Source organism: Vidua macroura, chromosome 1, assembly GCF_024509145.1.
Source record: "Vidua macroura isolate BioBank_ID:100142 chromosome 1, ASM2450914v1, whole genome shotgun sequence".
NCBI lineage: Eukaryota > Metazoa > Chordata > Aves > Passeriformes > Viduidae > Vidua > Vidua macroura.
The window spans coordinates 69,666,348-69,694,101 of record NC_071571.1 but is presented as its reverse complement, the minus strand read 5'-3'; the positions used below and the strand labels follow the sequence as shown (position 1 = coordinate 69,694,101).

The 27,754-nt window shown below is 39.3% G+C and overlaps 1 protein-coding gene across 3 annotated transcripts; it reads right to left on the bottom strand.

Moving 5' to 3' along the window:
* Positions 1-26,675, bottom strand: ECI2 (enoyl-CoA delta isomerase 2). Of its 3 annotated transcripts, none has more exons than XM_053996226.1 (11): positions 26,606-26,672; positions 15,794-15,983; positions 11,919-12,081; positions 10,530-10,628; positions 8,633-8,824; positions 7,746-7,815; positions 6,270-6,372; positions 4,575-4,695; positions 2,373-2,462; positions 1,374-1,517; positions 1-551 (listed from the first exon to the last, which is right to left on the bottom strand). In XM_053996226.1, exons 3-11 carry the CDS (start codon positions 12,039-12,041, stop codon positions 396-398), a joined length of 1,098 nt encoding a protein of 365 aa, XP_053852201.1. In that variant the 5' UTR covers positions 12,042-12,081; positions 15,794-15,983; positions 26,606-26,672; the 3' UTR covers positions 1-395. The 3 variants fall into 3 exon arrangements, with proteins under 3 accessions (XP_053852201.1, XP_053852193.1, XP_053852184.1); XM_053996218.1 differs by lacking the exon at positions 26,606-26,672 and adding an exon at positions 16,439-16,494; XM_053996209.1 differs by lacking the exon at positions 15,794-15,983 and having other exon boundaries at positions 26,606-26,675.
* Between the last annotated feature and the right edge of the window lie 1,079 nt (positions 26,676-27,754).

The window sequence follows — 27,754 nt, the reverse complement described above, 5'->3', positions numbered from 1 at the left end:
GTAATTAAATATTTCTATTTATTTTTTTATTAATACAGTATCTCCTTCCCCCCAGACAAATAAAAAGAATCATTCATAAGATATTTATTGAAGAGCTATCAAAACAGAGTGCTATAGAATCTCTTGCTTCTTTTGGAAGACAATTCGCTTTAGTATTATTCAGAAACATCACTGATGCATACAGAATAATAAACCTTTTTCCCCAACCTAAATATCCATAATAGATCCAAGGCACATAACAGTGTATTAATTTTGGGAACCAGGTTTAACCTAGTACTCAGAACAGAGATATACCACATGAAAAGGTATAAGAATTACTACTTGAAGAGGAAGTTTATTAATGATGAGGGCAGATTAGGCTACTGCCAGATGGTGAATTACCCTACTGGTGAAGATCAGAGTTTTGATTTCTTCTGGAAGAAGCTGACAATAGCATTTACACATTCATCAGACAACCACCTCTCCGTCAGCACTTCACACTCTCTACTGTTGACTGCATGGAGCTTCTCCTTTTCCATACTTCGTAACAGCTGCTTGGACACTGCCAAGGACTGCAGGAGAAAGAGTGGAACATTAGGAAGGTCAGTTTTCTTTTCTATACTTTAGTGCTTCAGGAAATAATATAAAACCCACACTGGAATCCTACCCCAACTGCATTAACATCAGATCTCTTAGCTTTCAGTCAACCTTTTTGCTGGAAGTATTTATTGCATTTAATTCCCTAGACTACTAATAAAGTGGAGAAGGCTCATGGGAAGCAAACAAGCAGCCCCCCCAAGTGCTCACAATCAGAGTAGATGGGCAAAAGAAACAAAACCCATTCAACTGTCTGCAGTGTCAAATGCCACCCACATTATCAGCAGCTGGCACAGCTGTCTCCTCCTGTCCAAGGAAACACAAGACCAGCAAGACTTCAGTAGTCTTGCAAATCCTAAACTAGTGAGCAGGAACACTGAGTTCAGCAAAAATTAAAGCCACTCAGTGTCACCTTGAGTACCCAGAGTGCACACACTATAATAATATTGCAGAACCAGTGGTAAGGTTCTTAAATATAAACTATTGCCAAAATAAAGACCTAAAGAAGCCACCTAAGGCACTCACAGAGGCACTGCACAGGTGGATTAATCAGTTAATTTGTAAGGCTTTTCAGCCACTGCATCTCTGTGGACAGTGCACTGTCTTAGATGCAGACAGAGTAGAAGAGAAGGACCTGATTCCCAGCAGCAGAGGCACAGATCTGTGCTTGAAGGAAAATATATTGAGCCTCATTATTTTGATTAAGGATGAAGTGAAACCAAGTGACAGGACAGGTTTGGCAAAAGAATTGGGAATTCTACCAGCTTACAAGGTGGAGAAAAATTAAAAATACTGACATTTTTTGGGAGGCTTGCATAAGCTTCTAATCTTGCCCAAACTTCCTTCTGAAAACTGCTGTCAGGGAAGACTTCAGTCACAAGTCCCTGGGCACAGGCTTCTGCTGCAGTCAGCTTTTTATTGAAAAGCAACATCTCACTTGCCTATAAAAAAAAAAATAAAGTGTGATTCAACAAGACACAAGACTTGAGTTATCTGACAGGGAAGCTGCATGCTTCCACATCACATTCATTTTACTCTCTTGCTTGTTAATATCTGCCCTCTGAAAAGAACACAGAATAGGTGATGATTATTATTACTGTAATTATTAAGGAATCTCCAGATACTTCAAAGGCCTTGCTCAAGCAGAGCACTCAGTCCCATCATCCAGGCCATAAAGAAGAGGTTAAGCAAGTTTTATACCCAGAATCAACCCCTGGGCTTCATCACTAGGGACTGGCCTACAGTTCCTACTGTTCATTAGGACTGTACATGTCTTTTTGAGCAGAGCTCCAAGGTTGCAATCTGAAATTACCTCATCATAAATGTGTTTGTTCACTTTTGCAGTGACTCCAAGATTTCTAGAACATGTACTGGCAGGCTGTGTCTCACTGAACAGACTACTCTTGGTACTTGGATGCCTATGAAGCACTTGTTCTGTTCTTTATAGATTTAAACCCTGCTCAAAAAAATACATTATATTAATGCATGAAATATAAGTATTTAAAACTACCCATATTTTTTTCTGTAGGATATCAAAAGAAGCAACTTATGCTGTTCCGAGAAAAAAAAAAAAAAAGATTCTGCTGTCTCTTCATTTTTCAGGTTTTTTTCCTTTTTATTTCCTTTTTTTTTCTTTTTTTTTTTTTTTTTTCCTTTTTACTATAAATTAGTTTCCTTATTTCTAGAATAGACAGAGAAATTAAAAGTATGGACAGAAGACCACACTTGCTGTCACAGTCAGAGGGTACCAACACACAAAGGTCAGATGATCCCACAGGCACTGCACAAATTCTTACCTTGGCTAAGCCCATAATTTTTGGAAACAGGTAAGAGGAACATCCTTCTGGGCTCTGCCCAAGTTGACTAAATGGGCTGTGAAATGTAGCCTGGCAAAAAAAAAAGAGAACAAAATAAAGGAAACCTTAGATCAGAGCATGGAATTGAAGTACTAGGATTTCATTTTCATTTTAAATCTTCTACTGAAACAGAGTACACCAAACACATCTGACCTATCACCATTATAGCCTTCAAATACCATCTGGTAACATTGCTTCATTCCCTCAATGCACCCCAGAGCCAACTTTGTATAACTCCATTCCCACATCCAACAACCCTATTGATGAAGTTACATTAATTGAATACAGCACTTAGAGAAACTAATGTGTATGTGCAAAATCTTTACAGAAAGGATGTTCATGCACATTTACCTTAAATGTTATTAAATACATATTCCAAATAACTTAGGAGGAAAAAAGCATTTTTGCCTTTCTGAAGGCAAAGCAAGTTTATTCTTCTGAAAAATTCAAGTCACTGAACCTTTTTTCACCAAATTTTAAGCAAATCTAAAAAGAGCCTGTGCCAGAAATGAAGCAAGGAGTCATACAAAATAATACCATAACTGCAAGTCAGAACTGAACAGTGAACAATCTGTAAGAACTGAGATCAATCAACTTTGAGAAGGCTTCAAAAATCTTGAAGGTAATAGGAAAATTGTCATAAAGGATAATCTAATGAAATACTAGGTTAGATCCTATAGAAATCCTCTGAGAACTGTTACCAAGGGTTCAAGCAAAAGTTGTCCCAGTGCAGGCAGGAAGGTACTAGCAGACTCTAAATAATGAACTTGCCATGGACTTTAAACACAAATATGTAGAAAGTGAAAACTGTATCACATAATAAGTATGCAAGTAATATAATCATGCAGAGATTTAAAAAAAATACAAGGCAAAAAATAAGATGCATTCATCAATGATTATATACACAAAGTAAAACGAAGTTAAAGTATGAACTTCAAGCCATTCAAGAAAGAAGGATAATGTTAACAGAAGAAAACATTTTATGCATATTTGGATTAAACTTCAACTAAATCTACACTAACTCATGGGTATAAGGAGATGATATGCTGAGGGCAAGTGACTAGACTTCCAAATAGTCTTGATAAAATTGAGAGGTATGAGTAAGAAGATACTACTGATGGACAAGTTAAAGTTTGTTGGGAACAACTTGGTATGTAGCATGTGATACACAATAGGGAAAACTGTTTTCCTGGCAACTTTGCAGTAAGGGATCCAGGTGTTAGATCACATCACAAGTATGTAAATCAAATAACACAGTGGGATGTCAAATCAGAAATAAAGCCTGCAGAATGTGGAGAAGTTCTTCTGCTCCATTTCATGTTTAGTAAGACACGAGTTGGAGTGATGTGTCCAGCTTGTACCACTATGCTTAAAGAGACACAGAGCAAAAGGAAGGAGTCTTGAGGAATGTGACTGCAGGCCACATGAGGAAAGGCTGAACAAATGGCAGCTGTTCAGCTCAAAAAAAAAGGAAAATACTAAGAAGAGAAGGTAAACCTGAGATATATCTAATAGGCTAAGTACACTGATGGCTAAGGTTATTCCAAGGGACGATGCATATAGACTGTTCTTTAAACTGAGAAACAAGGAAAAATATGTTCATCCTGTAGCAACAAAAGATCAGATGAGAGGGGTGAAAGAGGAAGAAGCCAACATTTTTCTAGTAGAAAAAGAGATCTATGGGCCATAATTGACTGAATAAATCATACACATTATACAAGCATATGACAGGAGTGACAGTCATCAGTGATCTGTAATTAATTACTTCAGCCAGTTACTGAACTTCCATTCCATAATAAACTTTTGCTCCCCCTTTCACACCTAAAAGGGGCCTTACAAACATCATTTCACAACAACTTAGAAGAGGGGCTCTTAGAAAAAAGCCTCTAAGCTGGTCAGTAACTTGATAAGCTTAACTGCAGCACGGGAAATTCCATGCATGTTAACTACTGGCTGATGCACCCCTGTGCTGGTTATTAATATAGGTAGGTGTTCCTTGATGTGATATACAAAGCCTTTAGACTTTTCTGAAGTGTTCTTTTCTGAAGTGTTCTTTTCTTTCAGATTACCCCAAATCAAATCGTATTTAATACAGAAAGAGGCTTTAAGACTGTCTTGGGATAGGCCATGTAATATACTTACCCTGTCAGAAGCATAGACAAGGTCACACAAAGCAAGGACTGTTACACAGATTCCAATAGCTGGGCCATTTACCACTGCAATCAGTGGTTTAGGAAAATCAATAAAATGACCCACAAACTCTCTAGAGAGAAAGGAAAACAGAAGATGCAAGATGTAAGATAGACCTCAAGTGTTTTTCATCCAATATAAACAAATTGCAAAACACGTAATTCGACACTGCATAACAAAACCCATGCTATATGGAAACTATGTAATGTATGGTTTTTGAGCCTTTCAGAAATGAATTACAACAAAATAATAACTATCTGAAACAGCTGCATTTCCTTAACAACTAAGAATCAAACCTGTACATGTCAGCAGAGCTTTCCTAGTTCCTGTGATCAAGTTATGGAAGTGTTTTCCTCTTTAGCTGCAGTTGCTGAATACAGTGCACTGACAAGAGCCCTCTGCCTACGCATCCATCCCAAGTCCACCCATGGGACAGCAATTCCCTTCACAGACTCTGTTCTGCAGTGAAGCTCCAACAGGCACCAACACTATAATACTACCTCAACACAGAATTCCCTAGTGCTCTTCTGCACACGTTTGAGAAACAGCATTTTGTTTCATCTGACAGCTGCTTCTCCATCCAAGAGGTGCAAAATGCATTCTCAAAATAAAACATTTTCCAAAAGAGAACAGTGTTGCAAGAACTCCATTTTTCTGGCATCTCTGTGTATTGGTTGTAGTGAAGCACTGTGCCTGTGTAACAGTAACAGCCCAACAAACACAGGCTTCTCACAAAAGCAAGGTTAAAGGCCATAAAGCACACTAGACCCTGCATTGTGCTGAACACCCTGCAAAACGCCACACTGCAGGTGGGAACACTTGCCAAGTACCACTGAGTAACATCTTCACAACAGGCTCACACCACATCATTATCACTTTGAGGGGCAACTGTGATCCACAGACAGCTCACCTAAGTAAAAACTGCAAAACTGAGTACTTTACTTGCAGTTCATCTTTAAAACATAAACCAAACCCACTGATTTTCTGTGTATTTTAGCTTTTTCACCAATTGCAAGTGCCTAAGGAAACAATTCAATTTGCAAACATCTCTCAGATGCAATTATCACGTACAGAAGTAAAAGAGAAGACAGAATCTGCTTATGTAAGGGGAAAAAAGAAGCAGACCCTTATGTGAGATGGTATCCCTGATCTACTTGGCCTTAGAAAATAAATTCATTTAACAGATGAATTAAAACTTAAAGGCAGAACCAAGATCCCAGAATTACTGGGCAATTTTGAACAAGCTTATTATACCTGTCTCTGTTCAAAGAAGTCTGCCAGTGAGGGTATTTCGGCATTTCCTGTTAGTGCAGACACTGCTAGATATAAAACCCCCCCACATTTTTTCATATACAGTTAAAACAGTGTTTTTGTCATTATACATGTATGTACTTTGGGGATTAAACAAGGAAATCAAGTCTTTAGCATCACTGTATTTTAAAAGACTTCTAATATCAATCTATTTATTTCATACAATTAATACCACTCGTCCCACAGGATCTTTGGGTTTATGCACACGATGAGCCCATAGACACAGTCACCTAAATAGATGGATCTGGGTCTCTGCTGTTGTTTTCTAACAATGCCTTCAAATTATATTTTTCCCCTTACAGTTACTTATGTATATATGAAACTGAGATGTTCTACTTGAGTAATACTGCTCCATCTTTTGCCATCTTCTCCATTTCACCAGGCTGGACATTAGTGAAATTATTCAGATCATTTCCACTACTGTAGTAGTCTCCATTTCCTGCAGAGAACACATAGGAGTAAATGCACCAATGGTTTCTGAGTAGGAAAGAGAAGAGAAGCTTTCATTTATTACATTTACAAAAGAATTTCATCCTGAGTGTCTAATAACATTAATAAATTAGAGGGATTTTCTCAAATTATATACAATATCTTAAAGGACATCTAGGGTTTAAAAGTGTTTTGACTGTCAATTTGTTGAAAAAAAAAAATCAGTAAAAAGCCAAAGGATGCTAGCTGTGAAATATTTGATGTGGAAAAATAATTTTCTTTTTTTTTTTTTTCTGTAACTGTCAGATAGAAAAAATATTTTATTTCTTTCCCTGCACACTTCCTTAGGGGTTTTTTGTCTGTCAATTTGCAACCATTCAAACAATTAGATGTGAGAAATGTTTTTTTAAACAGGACAATGGAAATGTAAGTTGATGCATTTCCCTTCACCCACATTCAAACTGATGAAGAAATCAAAAGTAGACAGAATAACCTATTTAATATGTGGTAGAGTTTCATATTTTTAATGATCTATTGAGAAAAAGGAACAGCAGTCTAAAGACAAGACTGACAGCACTGCATTGACATCACTGTACTGGAAGATGGATTTTTCAGTAAGAAACAGATAAGCTGGTATTCAATGTATAAGTCAATTTGAGGCACCGCCAAAGAAACAAGAAGCATTTAAAAGCTGACTACTGCATGACTCAATTGCCTAAATCACCCTATGTTCCATGAGGACATTCACAGGATGCGACTTACTTTACACTGCAGTGCTCTTATTCACTGTGTGAAAAGGAATAGAAAGGTTTTGCAGAGGTGTTTGCTGTTGACTCACAGCTATATAATGTGTTAGACTTTCCAGCTTCAGTTGTGTGACTCGCCTTTCTTATCTTTTAAGGGCTGTGGTGCACAGTCATTGCTACAGGAAGGAAATCCAGCATCCTGGGAATGGGAACCAGGTGCTGGTAAAGCAGACAGTGGAGAAGAATTTGCAAGCAATTACCTCAGAGTAAACATGTTCAAGCCCAAATTCACCTTGAATTCGCACTACTTAGCTGTCAGCCAAAACTCAAGTTTTGGCTAATTTCCTAAAAAGACACTTTTCTGCAATGAGGATGGGCCAGACAGGCAGCTATTCAAAAGTAATAAAGCCTTTAGGAGCATTCCATGTCCATCTCCTCAGCTGAGAAAGATGTTTTGATGTAACAGCAAGCTTGCTTAAGAATTTAAAATTCCAGCTTGAAGAAACTTTGCCAAAACACTTCAGAAAATCTTTGGTCTATAACAGAGGAAAGGATTTCCTCACTTAATTTTACCTTAGTCTAAACACAGGTAGGTATTTTATGTCAGTACTATACCTTGGTATCACATAAAACATACCAGTAATAACTGCTATGGTAGAATCATTTTTTCCAGCTTCTTCAAGCGCTTTGATAATTTCTCTGTACATCTGCATAAAAGGAAAATGAACAAAGTATAAATGTGATGCTGCAAAAGAACATAAAAATGAGATTGACACCGACAACAAGGAACTCAAGAGATAGATTAGCTATGATCCTTTTAATTACTGAAAAATTTATCATACACAGAAAGTTTGGTATTACGTGTGAAGTACTTCGGACCATAAAGACACATGCTTGCAATACTGAAAACTTGCAGTGCAAATGTAAAGGACAAAATAAGGTCTTTTGGAAAAACAAGCACTGACGTGAAAAAGCCAGTTTCAATACAGCAGTTTAAGTGGACAAAATAACACACTAAAGAATCAGCAGCAGTGGGGTGAAGACCCTGCTCTGCTATCTCTGCAGTTGTGAACCAGGATGATTGTGATGTTTCCAACAGGATGGACTTACTCATGAAGATAACTGTGGGAAACAGAAGATCACCTACACATACATGCAGCAGTACTGAGCCAAAGGCTGCACAAATGCTTTGTTATACTCAACACAGCAGTCAAATCTTGCATCCAAAACACAGGCCAGTCTTCCTGCAGTTTGCTATTTTAATTTAGTCTAGACCATAATCCTATATTAAGTTTGAAAGAAATCAAGAGACACAGAAAAGCCTAATCTGTAAAAATTTAGCCGAATTATTTCATTTTGTACTGGGTATTTATTCCTTAGGTTGTTGTTGGATCCCTCACAAAGGTCAGAACACCATGCTTCAGTCAGTTCTGTTGAACCCGTAGTAAGGACCCTTTAAAGATTAAAGTAGCTTCTTCAGAAAGAAAAAAAAAATCATTAATCCTCCCAAGTTCATTTCTTTACCTGATGGTTGATGGCATTTTTCCTATCAGGTCGGTTAAACATTATCTTTGTGATATTGTTTTTGGTAGTAACTATTAATGTTTCATAGCCATCATGTCTGCCCTCTTCTGGAGAAGCCTCTTTCTTCTGGCTAGCAGATTCTGCAGAGACCAGACTTGAGATAAGTTCAACATATTTCTGTCTGGCATCATCCTGATATAAAAGAAAAGAGATTAAAAACTCAGGTAGGAAAAAATTGAGAAAAAAAAAGAAAAAAATACTTTAAAAAAGTAAGAAGAAAATAACACACACAAGATTATGAAAAGCTACAACTGAAATCAGTTGCAGTACTAATAAAATGGGTACCTGGGTGGAGGGGGAGGGGAAGATGACTGCTTCAGGACAAAAGAAAATTAAAATCTCCATTATAACATATTCCAGTTAGGGGGGAGAGAAAGGGAACATGTTGTATCTGAGCACTGCAGAACACGTTTTAAGTCATCTTAAAGGCAGTAGCAATAGATTCACAAAATGAAAGTGCATAGATACTGGGATGATGACATTTATTTTGCTAGAAGAGTGCTCCCATCCATGAATAAGATTACCAGAGAGACTTTTGTCATATTCCCAGCATTTACACGTTTCTATGGATCCTTTGTTTCTGCTTTCCAGTCAGACATTTCTCCAACAAAAGTTTTTATTTTAGAATATGTGTTGCTGAAAATAAGATCACTGAAATGGATCTTATGGCATTTTAAAATTGCTTGAAGACAATAGTTTTCATTTAGCACTAACATGACGCACAGAAGCCTAAAGAATCCTGTCTCCCTACTTCTCAAGTAAGCAATGATTTAGAAGAATTTTAAGTACTTGGTTGTTACAACTTATTGGCTTGAAAGGATAGCATACTTGGAACAGTTCTATAATCCATAATGAGTATCACATGGAAATGTCTATCCACTCTCCACTCTAACTGGAGGAGCCAATTCCTTTCCTTAAGTATTTCTTGACTACTCCTAAAAGCTGCAGGGCCGTCTCAAAAATAACCCTAAAACCCCAAACTAAACAAAATATCAAAATGCACCCCAAAAATCCCAAAGCAGAACAATATCTGATATTCATGAGATTATGCAACCATGTTTTCTTTTAGAAAAATAAAAATACAAAACCCCTCTTCTATATTAAAGAATCTTTTTGACTGAGCTCAGCTACTACTTCTGAGCAGCCGGTCTAATGCAGCACTGACACAGATGAATTGAAAACCTTGTTTCCTTCATTTAATAGCTGAGATAACCATGGCAGCTCTATGCAGTCAGACTTACTAAAGCCTGCATGAAAAAGGAATGCTTATGTATCTCTGCATTTTTATTCTCCCTGCTTCACTTGACTTCTCTAAAGGTTATGCAAGATACTAAAAATATCAAGATATATTGAGAAAGAAAGAATCAAGAGAGGCTCTCAATACACCAATTTTTTCTAGTCTTTTAGTCAACAGCATCAGAGACTGACTTTTTAAAATGGCAAAGTTATGAATATGCTGAATTCAGGGACTTGTGTTTTGTTGTAAGAACTGAGAAGCTCAATCCATTTTTCTCAAAGAGAAGAGCAGAATGGACCATAATGCAAAAAAACCACTATTTTCATTGGAAGTCACCACATAAGATCACTTACACAGATACAAGCTGGCAGTAATAATGTAGAACTAGGCTTACACTAAAAAAAAATTACTAAAAAAAAATCTTCAAACAGTGAAGCAGTGAAGTGATTGAGGAATACAGTAGCAAACATTTTGATGGCTGAAGCAGAGACGCTCAACTAACATGCAATATTTTTAGTCATCAGCTACTCACTTAAAGACCAGGCACTTCAAGGTAGAGTAATCTACAAAGTATCTAAGTGGAATTATGAGTTTTGTCACCTGAGACAAATTGCCAAGAGAGTTCCATGCATCCCATTTGGCTTTCTTGACGAAGTCCAGCATACCTGGTTTTGGAGCATTGCAGGGACCTTCAGTAGCCTGAAAAGAGAGAGAAACAGGCTTATTTAAACCTTTGATTAAAGTTCAGATGATTTGGTAGAAAAGATGATGACTGTTCTGAATATTTATCTGGTCAGGATATAGAATTCAACTCTGAGAGAGAAGGAATACTGTTTGGACAATATGCTGACAGTTTGCATACTGTGAGGTTTTCAGTGTCTGCTATTTCTAATATTGTACTGGGCTTCCAGAAGCACGTGATCAATATGAGAGACTGCTTTCCAAAACACCCATGCATGTTAAGTTCTCCTGCTGCAAAAACCGTGAAAATTTTATACTCATAAAGAATGTTAAATACTTGTTAGCTGTGTGAAGAGACCTTTGAATAGGAACTATTAATTTGGATCTTACTTCAAAGTTGGCCCTGCTATGAGCAAGGGCATTGGATCAGCTGAACTGGCAGAATCTGAGCTATCATGAAATATTCTACGATCATTTTTTCCTGAAGAAAAATAAACTATTGGAAAGAAATATTTCAAGTGGGAGGCAGGAAAGAAAGAAAGAATACATTTATGACTATTATTAATCAATAACGCTACCTGGATCCATCAGCTATCTTTAAGGTTTTTTTAAATGAGTTACTGATTGCCTTCTCAACATAACAAGCCTGTACTGACCCTGCAGTCAAACCTGATCCACAAATACTTCCTGAAATACCAATACAAGCCCTGCTATGGACATAAAGCTATTTCTGCAAAGGTCTCCTTTTATGCTGTGATAAAGAATAACCTTCACTCAAACTGTGGAGGAACAGTTCCTTGAATTCAAAATAAACAAACAAAAAACCCCAAAACCAACAATGACCATACTAAAATAAAAGAGAGGAAAAATCCCCAGAAATCAACTTCCAAATGTCAAAACCATTATATAATAGGCCCAGATGTCTATAGACACAAGAAATTTAAGAGGAAGCATTCAGCCCACTCTTTTTTTCCTAGGCATAAGCCATTTCCAAAGCTGAATCAAAACTATTATATGGAAGGCATCACACAATGGATGCAATTTTGCTCTATTTATTTGAATAAAGGTTTCTACTCAAAGCATGAAAAAACAGGTTTGCTTCCTTCAGAATTTAGGCATTTTAAGGGGCTGACATTTCAGGAACACAATTTGAGCATATAAAATGAAGAGCCTGTTAACACACAATACATTTGAACAGCCTGTATTTTAAATAAATTTAAAATAAATATTTTAAATAAATAAACAGTCGCATCCCCTCAGATTATAAATGCTCCTTACCAAAAAAAAAATACGTCAAGTCATGCCTACCTGTTTAAACAGGGCATAGAGTTTCAACTTAGTTTCATTCCCAGGATCCTTTTTTAAAAGCTTCAGCTGTTCTTGAGCCTTCTGGAAGTCCTTCTGGCTGGCCTGCATGGTGGCTGCAGTCATGTGCAGGTGAATCGTTGGAACACAAACAGCTTGTGTTGGCCTGGGAGTAAGCAGGGGAAAAAAAATCCCATTACTTGATTTTTGTGAAAGACTAGAGAAGAAACAAATACACTACTTTTTAAGACATTTGAAGTAAATGTAACATTACATACAACACTAATCAAAACAACAACAACAAGATACTAAAAGTCACAAGAAAGTTGCTTTAGAAGTTTGCTATTGCTGTGACATAATTAACCTTTGGAAATTATTAATTTTTATTAATTATTTAAATCTCATTCCCTTGCACTCAGCACCTTGAATAATGCATTCAGTTCTGGGCCCTTCACAAGACAGACATTTTGGTGCTGGAATGTGTCCAAAGAAGAGAATAAAGCTGGTGAAGGGTCTGGAGCACAAATCCTATGAGGATCAACTAAGGGAGCTGGAGTTTTTTAGCCTCGAGTATAGGATGCTCAGAGGGACCTTGTCACTCTCTTCAACTGCCTGAAAGGAGGCTGTAGCCAGGTGGGGGTCGGTCTCTTGTCACAAGTAACAACTGACAGAATGAGAGGGAGCAGCTTCAGGTTGCACCAGCAGAAGTTTAGATTGGCAAAGAAAATCCTCCTAATATCCAGACGAGTGGTCAGGCATTGGAAGAGGCTGTCCAGGGAAGTGGTGGAGTCACCATGCCAGGAGGCATTTAAAAGATGTGTCTATGTGGCATCTAGTGGCATGGTTCAGTGGTGGACTTAGCAGTACTGGGTTAATGGTTGGACTTGATGATCTCAGAGGCCCTTTTCAACCTAAATGGTTCTATGATTAGCAGCTTTATACATCCATTAATTGAGTATGCAGCCTGTCTGCTCTTCGTGATATTTTCAAGTGTGTGTGCTTCTAGCTAGAAACATTTGAATTTGAAAGTCTGGTTCTCCTTTCAGGGCAGCACAAGTAAAGACTAATTTCAATATGTACTTTGGAAAAGGACTGTAAGTAAACCAGCTTGTAGACACTTGAGAAAAAGAAAGGCAGTCAAAATATTCTGGGAGAACAACTTCTCACCAGAAAAAGGCAGCTCCATCAAAACCTCCCCCAAAAGTAGCAAACCTTACCCAATTCTATAATACTTCATAAAAGCAGGTTTACTTCAGTAAAGCTTGGACTCAAAAGCCAAGAAGTCTTATAATTTTGATTTACTTCAAGAGGGCAAAAGCATGTTGTCACACTTCTTTTTTTGTTAAATTGCAATATACATTAAGCATTTTTACTATTTTAAAAATATTTGCAGTTTATGTATGAATCTTCCTTCTCTATTCTAGTAAAAAGACCCAACTTTCCCTATTCTAACTTACAGACACACCTGTCATGTTAGAACATCATATATGATAGATTTTATAATCAGTCTCATTTGAAAAATTAATGAGTATCTCAAACGGAGACTGACAGAATGCTTAATCAATTTAATGTTAATATTACTGTTACAGGACAATCATTTTAAAATCATGGAAATGCTGCCTTTTTATACACACCTAATGAGGATTTAAAAGATGTTCTACTGCCTACCTCAAAAATGTCCTCATTTCTCTTATTTTTTAAAGAAAATTTATTTTCTGCTGAAAGCCTAAAAGTTGCAGGCAGCAAGTGTGAAGAATGTGAACTGTTCCCTATTAGTTTTATTTCTCTTTAATTTTATGCAGCAAGATGATGTCTTGTAAAAGTATTTGTAAGCCCTACTGTTTTTATGTCCTATTATGGCCCTTCTTTGGTAATAAAATCAAAGTTCTGATATTTTGGAGATACCAAGCATGAATGACAGACATGGAAAGAATATTTTTTTTATACACAGAATTTCTTTCAAAGTTAAAAGATTTTCAAAATTTGCTTCAAAACCTTGTGCCAGGAGCAAGAAATGCATCTGAACAATACAAAATGGAACAGGCTATCAGAAAAGGTTGCAAGAACAGAAAGTCCTTTTACTTAAGCTGATCAGCTGTAAGCCTTTATTAAGATAGCAGTGCACCCAGACAAACACGGGGTAAACAACTCTCACTGTAACCAACATTCAAGCTGGTGTGTTCAGAAGACTCTGTCAGAGTTTAACAAGTTCATCCCTTAAATAGCCAGGAGGTTATTCAGCCAACTTGTGGACTCCGTTTCCAGCATCAAAAAAATATTTTCAACAGGCAAAAGTGCACCTAAATGGATACAGATACAAGATTTTTAACACTGCATCTCTTTCATTAGTCTGTCCTGGAGCCCCAGAACATAACACTTTGAGTTCTTATTCCCAAATGTGTTTTTAAAGTCACATTTACAGGAAGAAGAAATAAGACTGCAGGAAGAGCAGTTGTTTTGGTTTGACTTTTTTTTTCTTTCCTCCAATTTTGCTATCCATCTTTGGAATTACTGGAATGCTACTGTCCCCAAGATGATCCGTGTATCTGCTATAAATTTTCTTGTCAGTATAGGCAGTGACTGAGGTAGATCCTGTGATTAAGAATGGAGATTTGGGTTTACACCATGTTTGACAATCTGGATTTCACTCCAGCCTGGCTGTGGTCAGTATCATAAAAAGGCTGTAAGAATCTCTTTTATATACAACTTGATAATGATCATAAATTAACAAAATTTGAGGATGCCATAGCAGCTGGTCTGAAGGTACGTACACACATATTTATGGTTAAGGTTGGTTTGGTTTGAGTTTCTTTGCATTTAGCAAGTCATAATTCTCTTCCTTATTAAGGATGCAAAGTAGACAAGTTAGAAGAGGATGATAAAACAATCAAAAAAGTTTGGCTGGGGAAAAGAAAAGTGGAATGATCTTTCAGTAAGTCCAGGCTCAGAGGAACTTTGCTGTTTGGTTATATTCACTTTTTACTTCTTAGTTAAATGTTTGGGTAAAATTGTTATCTATCCACTTCAAATACTTAATCTTTCATTCTTTTCCTCCTTACCTACTGATTTGTAATAGGAAATTGTGCAACCTAGGTGTTTATTAAAGTCTGTTTATAAGAAAAGGCCTTTTATCTTTCATTCTTCCTTGCTGCTTGTCGCCCAGTTCTCTGCAGGACATTGATGATTCACCCCATTCCTTCTGTCTTCTGATCTCTACAGACATTTTCTACACATCAGAGATGCTCATCAATTCTCAACACACTAAGGCTAAGCTGATTACTATGATTTCGCTATTAAAATAACAACAAAGAATGAAAACATAAAGGAAAAATTAATTTATTTCACAATGAATTCATCTTGGGCAGGACTTCATTCTTCAGAGGTACATACAAACAGCAGTAAGAAAGCCCCTTGATCCCAAGTAGATCACACAGAGTGAGAAGACGACACCTCTCAGCATGCACAGCATCACTGCCACCTCTGGCACTGCACAGTGGTGCCATGCCACAGTCTCAAGGACAGAGGAACTGCTGCTGCAGTACAGTGTGCAACAGCTTGCTCCCTCCATCTGCTGCTCCCTTGCTGTGACACTGAGTCCTTCCTAGTCATTCACTGAGCAAATCCATGCCCCAGTTCAGCAGCTGCACAAGACTTTGTGGAAACCAAACAAGGCAGGCAGAGAGCCTGGAACCTCACTTACAGGCTTTTAATCCAAGCAGAAAAAGAAGCCTAGGAAAGGCAACCAAAAACCCCTCAGTATTTCTCTTTCTCATCTACTCACTGCAACAAAGTGAAATAATTTCCTTCACAAAGCTTCCTGTTTATTGTCCTGCACCCAGTGGCCAATTAGCTGCCACTGCCCCACTGCTACAAATTACCTTCGCTGTAGAGGCACCCACAGAAGAGTGGTGAGGGCTGGGCAACCTCCCCCAGCTGGGTAAAAAGCCAGCTCCCACCAGAGAGACAGAAGCAAGATGAGTCACAATTTGGCAGCGCAGTCAGAGTCCATGACAAACGCCTGTGCTCTCCTGCAAGACCAGTCACTGGGGACTTCGCAAGTTGTACACTCTGAAAAAAGAAATAAATCCTGGGCATCACTGTCTGAACTTGAAACATGCAGTTTGACAACCATTTTGTATTTATTCCCCTGGTTCAGACATCTCTCTGCTGCCATTCAGTCATTTAGGATACCGTGGAGGCTCATCATTCATCCTATTCACTCTACTTGTTCACTTAAATGTCCCTTATCCCAATAAACATTCAAATGTCTCTTAAATTTAGGACTGCAATTCCACTGAAAGTAATTTCTCACTGTTTATATTATTCAAAAAAAAGACTGCAAAGCCTGTTAAAGGCAGGCCTCTCACTTCTGTGTAGTCCTTGCATACGGACTTTAGAAGAGTTAAAAATGCCAACTTTTAAAGTGACTCAGCAATTTCCTCATAAAGATTAAACAGAAGTCAAAAGATCTCTTTGCACTGGAAACATCAGACACACTCAGCAGAAGAAAGGGATGGATATACCTGAAATCTATATTCCATTTACTTAGGACAAGTTTTCTTTTAAACATTAGTAGATCCTGGGGAAATAAAGCACATAGAAAAGCAGTTAAAAATCCTATTAGGATTAAAAGCAGCGGGTGGTGCTAGATACACATGGGTTTAAAACTCCTGACAGAAATGGAAAACACTCATTTTATATTATTTTAAGCAGCTTCAGGGAGACAAGCAAGAAAAAGAGCAGGAAGTGTTGTTAGACAGAAGCAAGAAGCACATTAAACTGTCACTTGAATGAATCCGGCAACATCTTTTGTCCATTACATGTAATACTTCACATCATGTGTACAACATTCCTTCTTTGCCATGATCTCAAGGTGCTGTCATTTTTTCCATTGCTCTTTCCACACATTGCTCATGCAGAACAGCAAAGGGTACGGCAACCACCCCTTGGCATTTCCCACACACAGAGTTTTGCAGCATCATAAAGTGGCACTATTTCTGCTCATGTTCTTTCCATCTTAAGAGAAAATTGCATGAAATACTGGTGTGCTGGTGCTATTTAAAGATTTGTATGGGTTGGTTTTTGTTTAGTTATGACACAAAGCAATCAACTCCCACAAATCTCACGGTGCTCAGTGTTTGGTTATAACCTAAAACAACCTTCTGATTGTTTTAAACACCTTAAAACAAGCATGCCTCTCCTGAATCCTTGCAAAGAAGAGGCAGCACATGTTTCCCCAGCCCAACCCACACCTGATTTGCAGGTGCCAGCCAAATCTCCAATTTCTCTATGATGTTCAGGAGCCTAAAACCTATCTCAAGAGCTTCACCTGCCCCAGCAAGTGCTGCTCTTAAAGACTCCTATGAAGTCACACAGGAGAACAACCAAATCAGACCTCATTGCTCTCTGTCCTCCTGCTGTGGGGACACATCCATCCACAGCAAGGAACCACACGTGCTCCCTGACGAGGTCACTGGGGCAGTCCTTGCTTGTTGGTGCCTGGACAGTACCACTCCAACCAGTTACAGGCTTCATTCCCCCTTTTTCAGCAGCACTTCTCTCACTTTGATCCTCCCTTAAAATTATCCCGGTTTTTCTCCCTGGAAGGGAAAAGGGATCTAGAGATGGAATAGCAACTTCAGATCATTAGTTCAGCTAGATCAAGGGGCGCAGGAGCAGAGCTGGTGGGAAAGCTTGTCACCACTGGCAATTGTAGCAACTGTTAGGAAATGAGAAGTGTGAGGGGAACAGAAACCTGTATTTAAACTGTAACCATGAGAAAATGACTGAACCATCTGAAAAAAAATGACTTAAGTCTGACCTGACACACCAACTTCTCTCATTCCCCCCCAAGCCTTTATATCAGAATCTCTAACAAGATTTTAAAAAATAAAGCTTAATTACCAAATAATTATGACAATGAGCAAAGCATTAACAGTACCACACTTCCTTGGTAACTAGGAAAACAATATTTATCATTTTCCATATTCACTTGCAGTGTTTTCTGCAGACAGTAAATTTAGGGTTGTACTTCGCTTTATTTTGCTGGCAAGAGGAAGCTATTGTCTATGCTGTTAACATAAAAATGATTAGAAAATTTTAATCTGCAGGTTCCCCAAGTTATCATTCATCATGCCATTGATTATATTCTACTGAAACCAAACAAATAATAATGTAACATTAAGGACTCATAAATTTTTTACATAGCCCGAGCACTTATACAGCAATAAAAGAGCTTTCCCCATACTGTTTAAAGTGGAGAGAGCTCATTTCTGCCATATCTCTCCAGTTATTCTCCCCATACAAGCTACCGAGACCTGAGCTGGGAAAAAGAAGAGGCACCTGAAAATGCTAAAGTAAACTGAGCATCCTGTGGCATGTTTGGAACACTCATTGCTCCTTTCCTGTTGGAAAAATACAGGAGAGCTATGGAGAGTGTAGCTGGTAAATTTACAGATAAATTCTGGGTAGTTTCTTCTGGCTGTAGAAGAAAAGCAAACCTGTCTTTCTTTATGCCATCTTATTACACGCTGTTCCCAAAGAAATTCATATCCCTTAACTATCCACACTTGTCACCATATACTCTTTTCAGATTGGTCTTTTCCTTTTCTTGCTACTGAATTACTTTATCATGTGTGCCTATCAAATCAAAGGTGCCTGCTGCTGCTGTTAGACTTTTAGCTGCAAAGTACTCTTCCTTTAAGTTGTATAGACAGATTTCCTTACAAACAGGAGTTGTGTATAACATTAAAAGAAACCTCAGCTTGACAATTTTTACACTAATAAAGGCAAACTGCTTCAGGTTTTTATTTCTAGTCTGCTCTTTCAACTTTGTTCTCTTATATTGGGAAATGTGGGGTACTAGGAGAAGGGAGGTGGTGAGCAAGTGACTGCATGGTACTCCTCTTGGGGTTAAACCACAACAGTCCTTTTTGATGCCCAATGTGGAACACAAAGGGTTGAGATAACAACAGATCTGACCACAGCATGTTAGAACAAATTTGCTAAAAGCATTTAATAAATTAGTTTAATAGTTGGTTACAATGCCATTCCATTTGCTCTGAGTTCTTGCATGTGTGCTCACAGTCTCTGTTCCATCCATGGGGTCTTATAAGCATCAAAGAAATTCTCTAGAAATCAATGCATTTGGTTCATTCGGGGAAATACCAAGTTTTATTAACCATGGCAACACCATGAAGGAGTTGATGATTCAGTAGACAGAACTCCATCCTTCCTAAAAAATCCCCAGAATGTAAGGAAACAACCATCCTTTCCTGTTCCACCAGCACAGACCCTGGCAGTACCCCACTATACTGCAGCATGAGTAACTAAATTTATTGTTATTAGGCAATAAGAATGTTCTCATATTTCCAATGTATCTTACTAGTAGAAAGCATCAGTTCAAATATTTTATAAACAATTTACTTACTGTTACTTTAACAAACAAAGAAATTAAAGCCAAATTATTTTCCCCTTTACATTAGAATGTTTCAAGAATTGTTCTAAACACAAGTTTGGTGTAAAAATCCTTATCAGCTTTTACTATTTTACACTCCTACACTGTTTTGACATATAAAAACTAGAGGATAATTATGCGTCTGTTGGCAAATTGAAGTGCTGAATCACTGTTGTTTAGTGCAAGTGGCTCAGCTGTGCTTGATAGTTTCTTTTTCAATATTAAAGAATAGCTAAGAATGAAGGCTCTAGATTACCATTCACTGAGATATGAAATGATCTGATCTTTGTGCTCTATACATGCGCAGTTTTGTTTTATTTATGCTCTCATCACAGCTGCTGGGAGGGACACTAGGATCATCTCCTGAAATCTCCACAAGAACTCTCTCTTTCCAGCAGATTTAAGTTGACTGGACATGATGAATAACTAAATCATGAGAGAACTTCCTGTACATGCTCAGTCCATGCAGGACATCTCTAAAAGCAGAAAGATTTACAGACAGAAACACACTTCAAAGTTAAAAATAAGAACATTAGCAGAAAAAAAAAATAGAGCTGCAATACTCATACATGTGACATTTGAGAATCACTCAGTTTATTGCAACAACTGGAGAGCAGAAAACTCAAATACATTCCTTACACATCGTTATCCAAGGTGACTTAACAAAAAGTTATGAACAAATACTCAAAATCAATGGAGAAAGGAAAGTGCCATTTTGATTTGGCTTGCAGGGACAAACCTTGTTGGCTGTATGGATAGCAAGAAAACATATATTTTAATATCAATGGCTTATGGCCAACACAGGTAGGCTTCTTGACAAGGATACAACCAGCTTCTGCAGCTTCCACCTACATCGGAACACCCACTGACTCTCCTCACAGTGCAGCTGAATCAGTGAAAGGAAGCAAAAATTTTGTCCGAGGTTTACTTTCTCTCCTGAATCCATGACATCTAGATACAGTAAGGGTGGACCAAAAATACTGAACAAAGCAGTAACAAAGCAGTATTTGCCAATGGCTTATCCTGCCCAAATCTAGATCTCTTTCAGACAGCTTAGAATTAAACACTTTAGGTCTAAACACAAAGTAGCACACTGCTCTTGGTTTTGTCAGTATTCCCAGCACCCACAATCAAACAGACCAACAGGTTGTCTTTAAAGACCTGGGGCAATTTATTTAACAAAAATCTGATAATCTGAAATTGAAATTACAAACATACCAAGGGACTTCACGTCATGTCTTACCAAGTCAGTGTAAAAAGTTTAAATTAGAGAATTTAGAAGGCTGCACCTAAAGCAGCAGCTCCCAAGAAAGAGGTCAGAGGATTGTGTTGAATTGTGCCAGTTCTAAGTGGGGATGCAACACAGGCTGGCTTCTGCTATAATTGTAGAGATCATGAAGAATTATTGATCTGGGAAAGAGGAGGATAACTCATATAACTTGGAAGTTCTTCCTCTGAATAAAAGGGTGTTTGATCTGGCTTTGTACTGGCAATTAGGAAAATCAACACAAAACCAAACAGATTCTTTTGTTTCAGAAACAGGCGGACTATACTGACATATTTGAAGCCGTAAGAATTTTACAAGCTTGTGTATCACACATATTTGAAATTTAAAATTTACCCTGTTTAATGGTTAGCTTATAAGGACCAAATTATTCAAGAATTGTTGGCCATTCTATAAGCTAAATACTTCTTACACCAGGCCTTATGCCAGAAAAATTACCAGAACACCTTACCAGAAAAACAGTAGCTGCTCTTTCGGAGGGCCAAAGAATCAACAAAGAATCCATACAACACAATATTTCTAATCCTCAATAAATAATTTTTATTCATAATTAAGAATGGAATCTCTTCTATTCAACACTGGTGAGGCCACACCTGGATTACTGCATGCAGTCCCGAGTTCCACAGTACAAGAGACATGGACATTTCATACTGGAAAGAGACCAGAAAAGAACCACAAAGATGGAGCATCTCACATATGAAGAGAGTCCTAGAGAACTGGGATTGTTCAGAAAGCTGAGTTCCATGACACAAGATTTCCAGAATCCTCAGGATTTCCAGACACCTTGGCTCAATACTACCTAAGAACTGTGAAATCCAGCTCAGTTACATACAGCTTCCTGCTCTGGATTACATTTTGTTGATTTTAACTGCTGTGTGTATTTCCATCTGAAACAGTTTAAGAGTGTGCTTACATAAGGACAGAAGTTTACCAAGACACTTTTCTGGAAAACTATCCAATCATCTCACTACTACCTTTTAAGTTGTCTTTTAAGTTGTATTGGTAAACCAGCATGAGCAAACAAGATGTAGTAAGCCCTGCAATTAACATGAGTATTTGCAGAGAAAGCCTCCCATTAAGAGATTTAGTTGTTCATTCCTTTGACTAGTTAAGCCCAATATTCAAAACATAGTGGATTAGTTTATTCCAATGGCTATGTTTCAGAATCCTGGCCCTTAAAGAGAAATTCAAGATCCACTGTTGGTGTGAAGAACCTTTCTGAAAGACTCTGAAAATTACCTTAAAAATGCAAGGGGAAGCTGATTTTACCAGTATTTCGCAAAATCTTACTGCAAAAGTCAAATGGCACAAGGTTTCAAGAAAGGAAAGAAGGTAGTTTCTTTAATATGTAAAACAAAAAAAATTATTACTTGAAAGGTAAGAAAAGTATGATGAGCTCTCTAAACTTCCTATTGACTTCATCAAGACAGAAAAGACTAAGCTTAGGGGGGAAATAGGTTTAAAATCAAGGCAGATATGTGCTCTGCTTGCTTTTCTCATGGCCAGGCAAGGGTCTGTGACCCACAAAACTTAGATCACAAACACCAACTATAACTACAGATCTGACCTACCAAAAGGAAGTTTGCAAAGATAAGCATGGTTATCATGAGCAGGAGTATAGCAGAGTACCTGAGTACCACAGAAACCAGCACAAGCCAAGGAGAGCCGATAAATGGAAATCTGTCACAGAAAAAGATGTTGGTTGATAGGGAATAGCAAAGAGGTGAGCAAGGCACACTAGCGCAGCCTGAAATACAGCACCAAGAGCCACAACTTCAGAGAGTCAGAAACTAAAATGCAAGAGCCTGTGTAAGACAGCTTCAGGGAGTAAAAAACATACTCCACCGGGCTTTCCTGGTGTAGGATCAGGGTCTGTGTTTTGTGGATAAGACACAACCCTTGTATGTGGACACATTTCCCATGTCAGTGAGCCAGGATGCATTCCCATTCAACTGCTAGCGAGTGGGGAAGTCGGCAGGCAGATGTTCGGGAGGCTGCAGGACATCTGCTGCCCACACCCCACTGAGGTCAGGAGGGAAACAAGACCCCACTTGCCTACATCGGGGGAAAAGTTTCAGGCATAAAAGCAACTTCTACTGTCAGCATCAGAGGTTTTAGTACAGACCCCCAGGAGACTCAGGAGTGTTTGCAAGGAGGGTTTTTAAGGATATGGTCTGATTTATTACTTGATAGCAATACTGCAAAAATCCAGTCTTCCACCTTGTAAAGGGAATTGGTTTAGGGATGTCAGCAGACAGTAGGAAAGAAAATGAAAGCTGCTGCAATACAGAAATAGGGCCTGGTGGGGGGAAAGTGGGTGAAGAGGCATGCTTGAGAAGATGCCAGCATGAGAACATCAGAAAAAAGCTCCTAAAATTTGTACGTCCATACCCAACCACAACTATCTGAATAACATTGATGGAAAAGACTAGACATTTCCCACCAGGGATACAAGGCAGACTCTCTCTGAGGCCCATTAGGTCCTTATGGCCAAACCTGGAAAAAGGAAACAGAACAGAAAAGGGGATACCACCAGACTTACTGGTCACCTCCAGGATGGCAGCAGCCTCAAAGAGTTTTTCCACAAGGCAAGGCTTACCTGTTCTCTGGGTGTGCTGGCATACACAGTTCTCCTCAAATGCAGGAAACTTTATTGCATGTCTCTAGCAGTCGAACAATGTATTTACGTGCTCCTCACATATTAAAAAGAAGCAAACAAACACCTGTGATCCATCATTAACAGCAATCCAGAAGCTTTTTCAGGGAATGACCTGGAATACTGAACTGTTTCTAAGAAGGAGGCCCCTGAGTGCAGTCATTTGATGAAACAAGAAATAATCTCAGCTGCAAAAGATCAGTTCTTCCTCTGCGCTCAGTGGAGCAACTTCCTTATAAAAGCACAGTTTAATGGTAAAGTAAAGTCTCTGGGCTTTGCTAAAAGACCCAGGACTTTACATCTCACTGGCTTAGTTGGAGGCAAGGCAGAAAAGAGCCATAGCTCTTTTCTGTGGGTCTATAGGTCTGCAGTCAGAGAGAGGTAAAGGAAAAGATGGAAGGGTTATAGTGTCCTGCTTTGCCATAAATCTATTAAAGGGTGCTTGAGATAATTACCAATTTGCAGTTGCAAAAATGCAACTGCACTACCAAGTAAAGAGTATGCAATTTAGGGTGCATGATCAATAAACTCCCAGGCAGAAGTACAAGAAGTCTGCAGAGACTGAATAAGGACTGTTGTGCATTGTGCTGGAACACCTGAGCTCCTGACATGTGGGTGGGCTGTAAACATCCAGATGTTTTGTCATGAGATGATAAGTGGATGCCAAGAAGAGATTTGGAATGCTGCTCAAGAGACAGATGGAAATGAACTTGAACTCTTAAGACTGCTGCCTCCCAAGCTGAAAACCAGATAGTGTAGTGGAGATTTACTGTGAGCAGGAAGTATTCCAGGCACAGGGAGGGACCAACAGGCTACAGAAGCAAAGAGAAGCCAACAGTGTAAGAGAAAATTAACTGGCTTTCAATTCACTTTACTTAAAGACCAGCATTTAATAGTGCTCCTATGAAAAAGGCTTTTCTGAGAAATAAAATAGCTCATGGGAAATTGGTCTTTGACCTCCTTTAAAGTTGCTGAAATACAAAGGAACACACTAGGAAGTTTGGGTGTGACTATGTTACTGTCTCAAGATTGACCAGGAGAGTGCTCTTGGAGAAAGTCTCTGCACTGCTGCCAACTCCACTCTCCCAGGTTGTGCTTGACACATACAAGTCAGATCCTTTCTAAACTACATGGAGATGTCCTCCAGCCACTGACAGGCATTCAGTGTTGGGATCACACTACAACTAGCCCAAAGGAAACCCCCAAAACAAGGACAGCACAGATGGAGGTTTCCCAGCAGCAAGCATTTGGTGCCCACCGGTCTTTCTGACCTGCCCTAAGTGCAGATATGGCTTCACAGCAGTGGTGTTGTGGGGCCCCCAACCTCAAAGACCTGAGTGCAAAGACTGTCAAATGCATATGGCTCCAGTAAGACTCTTCTAAATGTGCATTTGTGCCAGCATCCCCCCCATCTCAGATGAATTTAACCTTGAAATATTATATATTGCAACATGGCAGGACAAGAAGAGTCTGTGGAACCCATAGTTCCACGTCTGAAAGAATTATGAATGTCCTGCTTAGAAAAACAAACAAACCAAAATAAAGTAAGAGCAATTCTTGCATTTTGCCTTTATATTTGCACAAGTCTTTCTCTTACAGTCTTCCAAGGATATGACTCCTTTTTCCAAGTTTAGACTGCAAAAAATGCTTCCTAAATTCACTGGCACAGCAAAGTTGCCAGTGTCTTTGATAAAATTCTGCTTGCATACTGCTAGACAGAAAATAAGGCTCACCTTTCTGGTGCTCCAGTATTAGAAATATTGCACTATTTGTCTTTATTATATCTGATTAAATACTAAAAACATAAACCCATTATTAATACTGATTTATGAACTCCTGTCTCATATAGAATCTTGCCATTTCAAATACATCTGACTCCACCAGCCTAATGATGATCAGCAGGCCAGTCTTTTACGTGTTTTCCCAATTTAGAACTGCTTTCCCTCACTTTCATTGTAACAACCTAGCTACATTAAATTAATATTATTTAGCTGAAAAAGCTTGCCTAGAGAGTTATTTTTTTTAAATGAGGGCAGAAGTCACCCAATTCTCTTTGTTTCTCCCTCTGTCGTAGAATGTTCATGTACTTACTTCAAATAAGTTCTTACAAAGCTTTGGGTGAAAAACATGACAATTTAATGCATAAAGGCCTCACAGTCTTTGGTTAAGATGTGCTCATACCTAACAGACATACTTGGATACTTGAGTAAAAGCATTTCACTTATGAAAGTGTGCGTTATAACAGTCAAATCTGAATGTTGTTACCAGAGTATCACACATCTTTAAATCTATTGGTATGATGATGCCTGCTTCACTACTCTAGGAACTTGCTTACCAAGTATACTTAACACACCTTACTTTTTCTTGAGTATTAAGCTATTTTTGATTGGAAGAGGAAATTCTATGAATTGGCATACTTTGTGATTCTTAGTCATATACAAGCAACTTTATCAGCAACATATACAAACAACTTCACAATACAGCCATTTTCAATAAAAATGTATATCACACAATTCCAAGTATAATTGCAACTCAAGCCATCCCTTCTGCTTTTCACTGCCCAGCTAACTCTGAAGGTGGACAGCTGCTGCAGCGCATGCTCCCACACATGACACTTTATTTGGAAACAGCTTAAAGGCAATATGTAATAAATAAAGGCATAGAAGATATTGTGTGATTATCTGGAAAGCCAGAACAGTCTTAGCAAGAAGCCCTAATTGGCTGGACACACAATTAAGCTTGGTTTTGTCAAGGCCAGGCTGGATGAGGCTCTGAGTAACCTGGCCCAGTGGAAGGTGCCCCTGCCCCTGGCAGGAGAGCTGGAATTAGATTAACTTTAAGGTCCCTTCTAACCCAAACCATTTATAATTACATGGTCTATGGGACTGATAAAATAAAATACAGAAAACAAGAAAAGGCCCAAACACACACACTCTTTTGCACATTTCAGTACGGTTTTGGATACCTCACCCCCAGCCTAACCAACAACTTTTCTAGTGGTGAAATATTCGCCTCAGGAATGCGAAACACAGGTTTCCCACTCCCACGCTGTGTTCAAACACTTAAAGGTGGTTGGTACGGCCGGAGGGGTCCCCCCAGCTTTAGCAGAAAGCGACCTGCCCCGTTTTTGGGATGAGAGCGGCGCCCTGCCCGATGCACTAACGCCGGGGCCATCCAGGGAACGCCAGCGCGGCTCATCCAGCGGCACGGGCAGAGCACCCGCTCTGCACGCCGAGCCCCCGGCACGGACAGCCCCGGCCCCGCCGGCCAGCCCCGGAGCGATCGGCACTCACCTTGTCCCGCAGGGAAGCCGCCAGCACAGCCTCCGGACGAAGGTCAGCGCCGGAGCCGCCATAACCACGGGAAAAGAAGGCGGGAGGAGGGAGGAGACGGCAAACCCCGCCCCGGGGATGGATCGCCGCCTCCACGGCCGCGGAGAGGGCGGCCTGAGGGCGGGGCCGGCTCTGGCTCTGGCTCTGGCTCTGGCTCTGGCTCTGGCTCTGGCTCTGGCTCGGGCTCTGGCTCGGGCTCGGGCTCTGCTTCTGCTTCTGCTTCTGCTTCTAGGTCTGCTTCTGCTTCTGCCCAGTCGGTAAAAGCAGGCGGACAATGCTGTTCCCGGGAGGCACAGAATCATATAGGTCGGAAAAAGCCTCTGAGATCACCGAGTCCAACAGCTAAACCATGGCACCAAGTGAACTAGCTGAACTTCGTGCAGTTTTTTCTTGAATGCCTCCAGGGATGGTGATGCCACCACCTCCCTGGACAGCCTATTCCAATGTCTTCTTCACTTTTTCTGTGAAGAAATTCTTCGTAATGTCCAGCCTGAAGCTTTCCTGGTGCAGCTTGAGGCTACATCTTCTCATTCTGTCGCTGGTTGCCTGGGAGAAAAGGCCAATCCCACCTGGGTTCAACCTCCTTTCAGGCAGTTGTAGAGAGTGATAAGGTCACCCTTAAGTCTCCTCCTCTCCAGGCTAAACACCTCTAGCTCTCAAAGTACTGATAATAAATGATGGAGAGCAGCTTAGTGTGCCAGCTCCCTCAGTATCCTTGGGTAAAATCCCATCTGGTCCCTTAAACTTGTGAGTCTAAAGGTCCTATAGGAGCTGCTCAAGACCCTAAACTCACTCACAGCAAGGGTAACAAGAAGACCAGGCAGTTCCACATGCTGCAAATTCTGCAGGGTCAGAAATGGAACCAGCTGTGGCACAAACCTGGTGGTCGGCCAAGGTCACCAGAGCGGCCAATGGAAAATGAAATTACAGGAAACTGGAGCCCTGTCATAAGATTGTCTCAGTCCCCAAAAGCAGCTTGTAGTGGGCATTGCATCATTAATTACAGCCACTTATTGTACTAACTTTCTATTTAGGAAGCTCCTAAAATGTTTGCATTCTTGTTTGTACACACAAATCACCTGGCAGGCTGCTGGTTGGCTTGGTGTCTGT

Bases quoted from the DNA above. Each gene is read 5' to 3' on its own strand.
- ECI2 (XM_053996209.1), bottom strand. From the start codon at position 26,667: ATGGCGGCTCCGGCGCTGACCTTCGTCCGGAGGCTGTGCTGGCGGCTT. The intron at 4,696-6,269 runs GTAGAACATCTC...CTTTCTCTCTAG, and splicing joins GATGGAGCAGTATTACTCAA to AGAGTTTGTGGGTCATTTTA. The intron at 2,463-4,574 runs GTAAGTATATTA...TTTTTTTGCCAG, and splicing joins TTGTCTATGCTTCTGACAGG to GCTACATTTCACAGCCCATT.